The sequence below is a fragment of the Vigna unguiculata genome, chromosome 7, assembly GCF_037176805.1.
Source record: "Vigna unguiculata cultivar grain cowpea cultivar isolate G323 ecotype 2 chromosome 7, ASM3717680v1, whole genome shotgun sequence".
NCBI lineage: Eukaryota > Viridiplantae > Streptophyta > Magnoliopsida > Fabales > Fabaceae > Vigna > Vigna unguiculata.
In genome coordinates, this window is record NC_140798.1 from 29,385,768 (window position 1) to 29,395,730 (window position 9,963).

The window sequence follows — 9,963 nt, forward strand, 5'->3', positions numbered from 1 at the left end:
TTAATAATTTTAAAAGTATCTTTTAGTGAAAATTTTAATTCGCATGACCAAAGTTATTTTTAATCGATATTAAACAATTATATAAAATAGCGTTGATCATGATAATATTTCTAAGAAACCACTCTTAATTTAAGATCTGAATTCACTGAACTTAAGACTTCCAACAATTCCCTTTAAATTTTTATAGTATTACTTGATATTAAACTTTTATTTTCTTTTATCTATTTTAAATAATTTTAAATCTCACTTATTTATATTACTTTTCTTCTCTTCTATCTTACTTTTCCACTCTCAATATCAATCAATTCAAATAAAGTGCCAATGGTGGTCATCTCCAAACAAATTATTATGATGATTAAGGCCATACATGAGTTATATTAGGACGAAATCATCACCTAACTTGTTAAAACAAATCTGAATTAGGTTGGATGTTTGCATTCAAGACTTGCACAATAAGAAATTAGTTTAAATTGAGTTTAATGAAATCATAAAAAATTATCTCAATCGTCACATATCGTTTAAAAGTTTTTCTTTTTTTATTGAAATGCATATGTTTCGCAGTAATTATAGTTTAATTGGAAGACATTTTTCCCAGAGCCGGTAGATTTTGGACCAAGATTTTTGTCTTTTATATTCTCCGAAGCGGCCATTCAAATGTTCTCTGCGCACGTCGAGGCACCGTATTCTCTTCTGTTGGGCATCACATGTTATTTTGTTCTTGATTTTTCTTATACTAACATTGGAATTTATCAACAATATAATAATATTTTAAATAATGTTGAAAGAGTGTTTCTAGCATTCTTCATATTTATTTAAAATCAAAACTTCTCTGTCAAGGAGGGGTGCAAGTAGAGGTTATTATGTAGATAGGTATAAAATCTGGTGAGTAGAATATTATTACATTCAACTTGTGATTGTAATCAACGAGGAACTATTCACTATTCTCTACTATTACATGTTGCTGTTTAGTCTTGCTGTGATTATTCTATTGCTCATTCATCAAAGGCCAAATTGTCTTTGTGTGCTTGTTGACTTTTCAAACCATCTTCTTGGACTTGACTTGTAAACACCTGGGAAGGGAAGCTTGCACGCTGTTTCCTCAGAATGATAGTGATTCTTTTCTTGTTGACCAAGCTGTTATAGTTTTTCCTTTATGAAAGTTGGTGATGAAAGTGGTATTAAAGAAATTCAATACCAACAATCACGTGGGATATACATGGTAGGGAGGGTTTCTACACTCCATGATTTAAACTCTATCTACCATCTATTTGATTTTATGAAAAAGTGAAAATCCTTCCATAAAAAGTTTATTTTTATTGCGGAGAACCCACAGTTGAGAAGATGACAAGAAATTGAAATTTGTTTTACTGTTGCAAAAACCGAGAAGGGAGGTTGCGAAACTTGTTTTGTTTTCAGTCTTGCACACGTATCCGTAGTATAAACGTAGGCGTATCCTGTTTCATCGAAGAGCTCAATAGTAGTACCAAGTCCAGAGCAACTTACTGTTGCTCAGGACTACCTTTGCTTTTTCTATCTGTTTTCTGGATTGAGAGGTGGTTAAAACTCGTAAAGGTAAAAGATGTTTAGTTGTATTTTGGAGTTTTTGTTTTACTTCCAAACCCTTTTTACCTTACTTTCTGTGGCGTATTATTCATTTCCAGCCTGTAAAATACCGACTCATAAGGACAACACACTTTAAATTTTGTTCAACCGTGCTTTCTTGTTTCAGGGGCGGAGGGAAAGGAGTGGATGGGAATTGAGTTATAAGGTTATAAGGTTGTAAGGTTGTAATACGAGTTCAGTCTCTTGTTGGGGTGTCTGCAAACAAGCATGTCTTTTGCAGATTCAACGTGGTTCACGTCCCTCTCGTGTTCATTGAATGCAACTCCAAATCTGCCTCACTGGCTGAGATTCATTTTCCTCTCTCCATGCCCTCAGAGAGCTCTTTTGTCTGGTGTTGACGTTCTGCTTCTGTTCATCCTCTTTGTGTTTGCGCTTCTAAAGCTCTATTCTAGGCTCACTTCCAATGCCAACGCTAACTCACACCTTGATAAACCACTTATCAGAAACAACAGAGTTTCTGTCAAGACAACGGCATGGTTTAAGCTAACTCTAACTGCAACCGCTCTTTTGACAATATTGTACACGGTGGCCTGCATTCTAGTGTTTGTCAGTTCCACCAACCAGCCCTGGAAGCAAACTGATGGCTTGTTTTGGTTACTTCAGGCCATAACACAACTAGTCCTCGTAGTCTTGATCGTCCACGAGAAAAGATTTGAAGCTGTTGCTCACCCTTTGTCTCTCAGAATATACTGGATTGCGAATTTCATTGTGGTTTCTCTGTTCACTGCTTCTGGGGTCATACGTTTGGTCTCTGCGGGAGTGGAAGATGGGAAACACTTCAGCTTCATGGTTGATGATACGGTTTCTTTCATTTCTTTACCCTTGTCACTTTTTCTGCTCTGTGTTGCGGTTAAAGGGTTCACCGGGATTGTGTCTGGCGAAGAAACAGAACCCCTTATTGATGAGGAAACAAAACTACATGAGAAATCCAACCTTACTGGCTTTTCTTCAGCTTCTGCAGTATCCAAGGCCTTTTGGATTTGGATAAATCCGTTGTTGAACAAAGGGTACAAGTCACCTTTGAAGATTGATGAAATTCCATACCTTTCACCTCAGCATCGAGCTGAGAGGATGTCCGTTATCTTTGAATCGAAGTGGCCTAAATCAGATGAGAGGTCGAAGCACCCGGTTCGAACAACGTTGCTTCGGTGTTTCTGGAGGGATATAGCCTTCACAGCATTTCTTGCTGTTATTAGGCTATCTGTGATGTTCGTAGGACCAGTTCTCATTCAAAGTTTTGTTGATTTTACAGCAGGGAAAGGTAGCTCTGTGTATGAAGGGTACTACCTCGTGTTGATTCTCCTGTGTGCCAAATTTGTAGAAGTTTTGACAACTCACCATTTCAACTTCAACTCTCAGAAGCTTGGGATGCTTATCAGATGCACCCTCATCACTTCTTTGTACAAGAAGGGGCTCAGGCTAACGGGTTCCGCGAGGCAAGATCATGGTGTTGGGCCTATTGTCAATTACATGGCTGTTGATACCCAACAACTCTCTGATATGATGCTTCAGTTACATGCTGTGTGGATGATGCCGTTTCAAGTCGGCATTGGTTTGTTTTTGCTGTACAATTGTCTGGGAGCCTCGGTGATTACGGCTACGATTGGACTTCTTTGTATCATTGCATTTGCTGTGGTGGCTAATAGAAGGAACAAGTATTTCCAGTTTAATTCCATGATGTGCCGTGATTCAAGGATGAAGGCAGTGAATGAGTTGCTTAATTACATGCGAGTCATCAAGTTCCAAGCATGGGAAGAACATTTCAATGGGAGGATTTTGGATTTCCGAAAGTCTGAGTTTGAGTGGCTCTCCAAGTTTATGCATTCAATCTGTAGCGTTATTATTGTGTTGTGGAGCACCCCATTGTTGATATCAACTCTGACGTTTGCTACCGCGCTTTTTCTTGGAGTTCGACTTGATGCAGGCACGGTTTTCACTACCACAACTGTGTTTAAGATCCTGCAGGAACCTATTAGGACCTTTCCTCAGAGTATGATATCTCTTTCACAAGCGCTGGTATCACTTGGGCGGTTAGATAGGTACATGTCTAGCAGGGAATTGTCAGATGATTCGGTTGAGAGAGAGGAGGGGTGTGGTGGACGCATTGCTGTGCAGGTCAGAGACGGAACCTTTAGCTGGGATGATGATGGCCAGCTGCAGGACTTGAAAAACATTAATTTGGAGATTAATAAGGGGGAGATTACAGCAATTGTTGGGACTGTGGGGTCGGGGAAATCTTCACTCCTTGCTTCAATTCTTGGTGAGATGCACAAAAATTCTGGGAAGGTATGTACTTATTTTTGTTTAGAAATGAGGACATTATTTTCTGTACCATGCAGTCACTAATTTGTGTGGTGGTGTTCGTTTCTGACTGTATGTTTTGGTGCCAGATTCAAGTTTGTGGGAGTACTGCTTATGTTGCACAAACATCTTGGATTCAAAATGGGACGATTGAGGAAAATATTCTCTTTGGCTTACCAATGAACAGGCAGAAGTACAATGAAGTGATCAGAGTTTGTAGCTTGGAGAAAGACTTGGAAATGATGGAGCATGGTGACCAGACAGAGATTGGAGAACGTGGCATCAACCTAAGTGGGGGTCAGAAGCAGCGCATACAACTTGCCAGGGCTGTGTATCAAGATTCTGATATATATCTTCTTGATGATGTTTTCAGTGCTGTAGATGCACATACTGGCACTGAAATATTCAAGGTCATTAATCTAATATCTTTCACTGTTTCCTACTCTCAGCATTCTGTAAACTAGACTAATTCATTTTTTTTATTACAAGTCAATTTTGTGAATCCTTGTAATAAAAAAAATGTACAATTCAGTTTAGTTATTGACTTTTGTTGTGTTGAAATTAGCACCTATCCAAATATTTTTGAGACAGTATACTGAAAATGACGCTATATTTACAGTATTATATGTGTTTTTGTAGTATAGCCACGTTTTAAATTCGAGTAATTTTATGCAGGAATGTGTGAGGGGGTCTCTTAAAGGAAAGACCATTATTCTTGTAACACACCAAGTAGACTTCCTGCATAATGTGGATCTCATAGTGGTAAGGCTTTTTCATAATCCTTTAATGTCTTGTCCCATTCAATATCCAATTTAACTTGGTGAAAGATTCTAAATTTCTAATACACAAGTTTGCTTGGTGAAAAGGTTATGAGGGATGGACAGATAGTACAATCAGGGAAGTACGATGATCTACTTGCTTCCGGAATGGATTTTAGTGCTCTTGTTGCAGCACATGAGACATCTATGGAACTAGTGGAGCAAGGTGCGGTTGTGCCTGGGGAAAATCTGAACCAGCCAATAAAATCACCAAAGGCAGGTTCTAATAACAGACAAGCCAATGGTGAAAGCAATTCTCTTGACCAGCCCAAGTCTGGCAATGAAGGTTCTAAGCTCATCAAAGAAGAGGAAAGAGAAACTGGGAAAGTTAGCTTTCGTATCTATAAACTGTACTGCACTGAGGCTTTTGGGTGGTGGGGCATTGGAGGAGTAATCTTTCTTTCTGTGTTGTGGCAAGCTTCTATGATGGCGAGTGATTATTGGTTGGCTTATGAAACATCAGAAGAGCGTGCACAGTTCTTCAATCCTTCAGTGTTTATTTCTATCTACGGAATTATTGCTGTAGTTTCAGTTATTTTGATTGTGCTAAGATCCTACGCTGTTATGGTCCTCGGGTTAAAGACAGCACAGATTTTCTTCACTCAAATTCTCCACAGCATCTTGCATGCCCCCATGTCTTTCTTTGACACAACTCCATCCGGGAGAATTCTAAGCAGGGTAAGAATTCCAAGGCTCAAGTATACTATTTTAAATGTTACATGGACAAACTTCAGAAAAAAAAAAAAAAAAAGTAAAAATTAACGTTTATGCATAAAATAATATGCAGAAGTTTTATCGTATAACTTTTCCAAATTTTTACTTTTAATCTGTGCATAAACTAATTTTAATTTAAGACGTCAATGTTATTTTTTTCTCTCTTAAAATTTATTTTTAGAGATACTTGTCCAAACAGATATACTTCTTCTACATTACTGTCACGTTCATATATGTATAATGACTTCTATTTTCTTAAACTTTGACAGGCATCCACTGATCAGACAAATGTTGATATCTTTATCCCCCTGTTCCTCAATTTTGTCGTAGCCATGTACATTACAGTGATCAGCATCTTCATAATCACATGTCAAAATTCTTGGCCGACAGCTTTCTTGTTAATCCCTCTTGCTTGGTTAAACATTTGGTACCGGGTATGTGTACGGTGTTTCTGTTAGTCCAATGCATTGCTGTCATTTTACTGTTTCAAGAATGATGCATCACATGGATTATCAATCAATGTTTATATTCTAAAATTTTTGGCTGGATACAAAAGTAAATGTGCTTACTACTAATGAGTTCTCAATTCAACTATTGAAGTAATTGAACAGCCGTGGTAAAAGCACAGGAATTGCTCACAGCTAAACATATCTCATGCAATATAGGTTATCAATTCATGTGTTTGATTTTTCAATTTTGGGTTTTGCAGGGTTATTTTCTTGCTTCGTCTCGTGAGTTAACTCGTCTGGATTCAATTACAAAAGCACCTGTCATTCACCATTTCTCTGAAAGCATTTCTGGGGTTATGACAATCCGCGCATTCAAAAAGCAGAAGGAGTTTTGCTTAGAAAACATCAAACGGGTAAATTCTAATTTGAGAATGGATTTCCACAACTTCAGTTCCAATGCGTGGTTGGGTTTCCGCTTAGAATTGCTTGGAAGCATAGTGTTTTGCTTCTCCGCCATGTTCATGATCATGTTACCCAGCAATATCATAAAGCCAGGTAAACAAACTATAAAATGATTTGTAAAATGTTTGTCTTAATTTGTCAATGATCCTTGGCATTAGATACATCTGGTTTAATCATTCCAAGTGGTCCTCAGAAGCTCAGATGGTGGTTTTGTTTCTGTCAAGGTCATCATCACTGAGAGTCCTTTGAACAACTATTTGTTCCATACAAAATTTTATGCAAAAACTATAGTACGTGGACCAGGTTTATGCTGTAATTCTAACAGAAGGCTAGACACTCATAGTGGGAGTAGATGAAAGTGTTACTGCTTTTCTTTTACTTGGATTGGTTACAAGTAAAATAAGGAAAATAACAACATCACTGTCCGCATGGGACAGAACCACATCAAACAAAATTATATGATGAATTTTTAAAGAAAAAAGAATTCCACCTGTTACCCAACAAAGGCTAGAATCTGGCCGTCACCCTGTCCTAGTTCCATTCCCTGCTAAATTTGTCTTCTGTGTTCAACTTATTCGGTCACATCACTCAACAATCACAAAATACCCTTCGAGCACGTCTCTAGCAGAATACTCTATTTGTGCAAAAGGTCCAATAGGTAAGACAAAATATAGAGACAAGAAGATGATTTCAAGATGGTGCTTTGAATTATTATTCAACTATGATTACATGTGGAAAATATTCAAGTGTGTGTACACTACATGTTGGACTAGAATGTTAGGAATTCTAGATCAAATGGAAGTCCAACACAATGAGAAGGATGGTTAGTATACAAGTAAAATGACCCACTAATATATTGTCTTAAAGACTTTTGTAGTAGTCTCCTGATCTTTTATATGAGATTCGTCACGATTAATTGGTGTCAACTCAGTGTCTCCCCTCTCCGTTGAAAAAACTAACATAGAATGTGTTGAAAACCAATGAAATGGTTACTGCAGTCAAAATTTTATTATGATAAACAAGTGATCGGGTTGTTGTGATTGATGCAGAGAATGTTGGCCTGTCGCTCTCATATGGATTGTCATTAAACGCCGTGATGTTCTGGGCCATATACATGAGCTGTTTCATTGAAAACAAATTGGTATCTGTTGAGAGGATCAAACAGTTCACAAATATTCCATCAGAAGCAACATGGAGAAACAAGGATCTTGTGCCTCCTGCAAATTGGCCTGGTCAAGGCAATGTTGATATCAAAGATTTGCAGGTATCCCGGAAAAAACCAAATTGATTATCATTGTTTCTTGTGGTAAAACTAATTATTCATTAAAGTTGCACTGTATATATTACAGTGTTTCATTTTAAAATTTTATCATTGAGACTGTTGTAAAGCACGAAGGCAGAGTTTTATTAAGTTTGCAGGTGAGGTTAAATGGCAGAAATTCTAAAATCTAATGACTGATTAACCGATTAACGAATAAGATAACTATTTTATGTTATTGCAATATTGCAATAAATGGTTTGTGTCAACGTATATAATATTTAATTCGGCATATTACTTTATATATTTCAATATAAATTTAAAATATATCATGTATCATTTATTAAAAATTAAAGGATTATTATTCAAACCTTTTAAAGACTAATATTTGAATGATATTTATATTTTAAAAAAATAAACTATCTAAATAAAAAATAATTTGGCGTTGGATAATGCATGTAACCGAACTCAGTTGGTAGGAAAAAACTTCTGTTGTTGTTGTAACAAGCTTTGAGCAACAAATTATTTCCTTAAGGTAATCCCTTAAACTTGTGGCAAACAGGTTAGATATCGTCCAAACACCCCTTTGGTTCTGAAAGGCATCACCTTGAGGATCAATGGAGGGGAAAAAGTTGGTGTTGTTGGTCGAACAGGAAGTGGAAAATCAACTTTGATTCAAGTTTTCTTCAGGCTGGTGGAACCAACAGGAGGAAAAATAATCATTGACGGCATTGACATATCTATCTTGGGACTTCATGATCTTAGATCACGGTTTGGAATCATCCCTCAAGAGCCTGTCCTTTTTGAAGGAACAGTTCGAAGTAACATTGATCCAACTGGACAGTATACAGACGAAGAGATATGGAAGGTAAATAAATAGCTTCAGACCCATTTACTTTCATGTTTGTGCCACTAGTCTCATCACTTCTTTTTTACTGTTGTAGAGTTTGGAACGTTGTCAACTAAAAGAAGCAGTGGCTTCCAAGCCTGAGAAACTTGACTCTTCAGGTTCCAAACATTCTTACGATAATTTCACTTGAATACAATTTTTCCCTTTACTAATGGAAATGGTACTTGAGTTTACAGTGGTTGATAATGGAGATAACTGGAGTGTGGGGCAGAGGCAGTTGCTTTGTTTGGGAAGGGTTATGCTTAAGCAAAGTAGGTTGTTGTTTATGGATGAGGCAACAGCCTCTGTTGATTCTCAAACCGATGCTGTGATTCAAAAGATCATCCGAGAGGACTTTGCATCACGTACCATCATCAGCATTGCTCATAGAATACCAACTGTAATGGACTGTGATAGAATTCTAGTTGTAGATGCAGGTATATATCAAACATATTCATTCTCCTTTGTCTTCTCTTATGGATTACACTATTTGTAGGCTAATTTCTGTTCATTTTTTGGTTAACAGGGAGGGCCAAAGAATTTGACTCACCAGCCAACTTGGTCCAAAGGCCATCACTCTTTGTTGCTTTAGTTCAAGAGTATGCCAATCGCTCAAGTGGCCTATAAGAAACTATATATCAAATGTCACTTTGCAACACAACAACAGAAAAGAAAACCAGATATAGGCTAAGCCTATTAAGTTTTGATTGATCTTCCTAGTGCTAAGTGAAAGAACAAAAGACATTTACCATGGACGCAGAAAACAAGTGTTGTGAGATGCAATTACCGTCTGGAATAATTAATTTCTATTAATGCAAGTGAAGTTGCCTAAAGTAAATCTAATGTACAACAAATACAACCATTGTAGCAATTACAGTATCGACTGTAACAGTTATAAAGTTGCACCATTGACTTCGCATTATTCTGAGTTGTGGATCCTTAGTAATATACTTTGTACTTCTGATTGAGAATTAGCTTAATACTGTTGTTCTTATACATGTGGACGTGGCAAAGAGTTTTAGATAAAAGTTCATTTTTTTAAAGAAAAAACTGAATACACTGATCTTTAGCTGTTAACACTGATGTTTACGAAAATGTTATGTATACTTTGGCAGATCGAGAATTGTTATATTACAGAATTAATAGTTACAGTTAAAAACGTTTGTTATACTTTCTTTTTCTTTTCCAACCACATCATGTCTGGTGCTAAAAGAATAGACGTAAATTTACTGTAGTACATTCGAAACTGCCGTAAAATTTGCTCTGTATTACCTCATTTAGACGTCCCATTTATACGTCAAAATTTATGTCTGATGTACGCTAACAGTAAATTTACGTGAGTTAATGTAACATCATACGTAAATTATCAGATTTTTTTTTTTGTTTTGGCATGAAATCAAAATCAGAAAAAGTTCAAAAAAAATTAAAATATATATATATATATATATA

At 36.6% G+C, this 9,963-nt stretch overlaps 1 protein-coding gene across 1 annotated transcript; it reads left to right on the forward strand.

Annotated features, from left to right (window-relative positions):
* The first annotated feature begins 1,281 nt into the window (after nt 1-1,281).
* Nucleotides 1,282-9,436, forward strand: LOC114191871 (ABC transporter C family member 4-like). The gene is made up of 12 exons (XM_028081314.2): nt 1,282-1,572; nt 1,730-3,909; nt 4,014-4,334; nt 4,600-4,686; nt 4,791-5,420; nt 5,726-5,890; nt 6,166-6,460; nt 7,417-7,631; nt 8,188-8,493; nt 8,570-8,633; nt 8,712-8,951; nt 9,041-9,436. Exons 2-12 carry the CDS (start codon nt 1,831-1,833, stop codon nt 9,139-9,141), a joined length of 4,503 nt encoding a protein of 1,500 aa, XP_027937115.2. The 5' UTR covers nt 1,282-1,572; nt 1,730-1,830; the 3' UTR covers nt 9,142-9,436.
* Nucleotides 9,437-9,963: the final 527 nt, after the last annotated feature.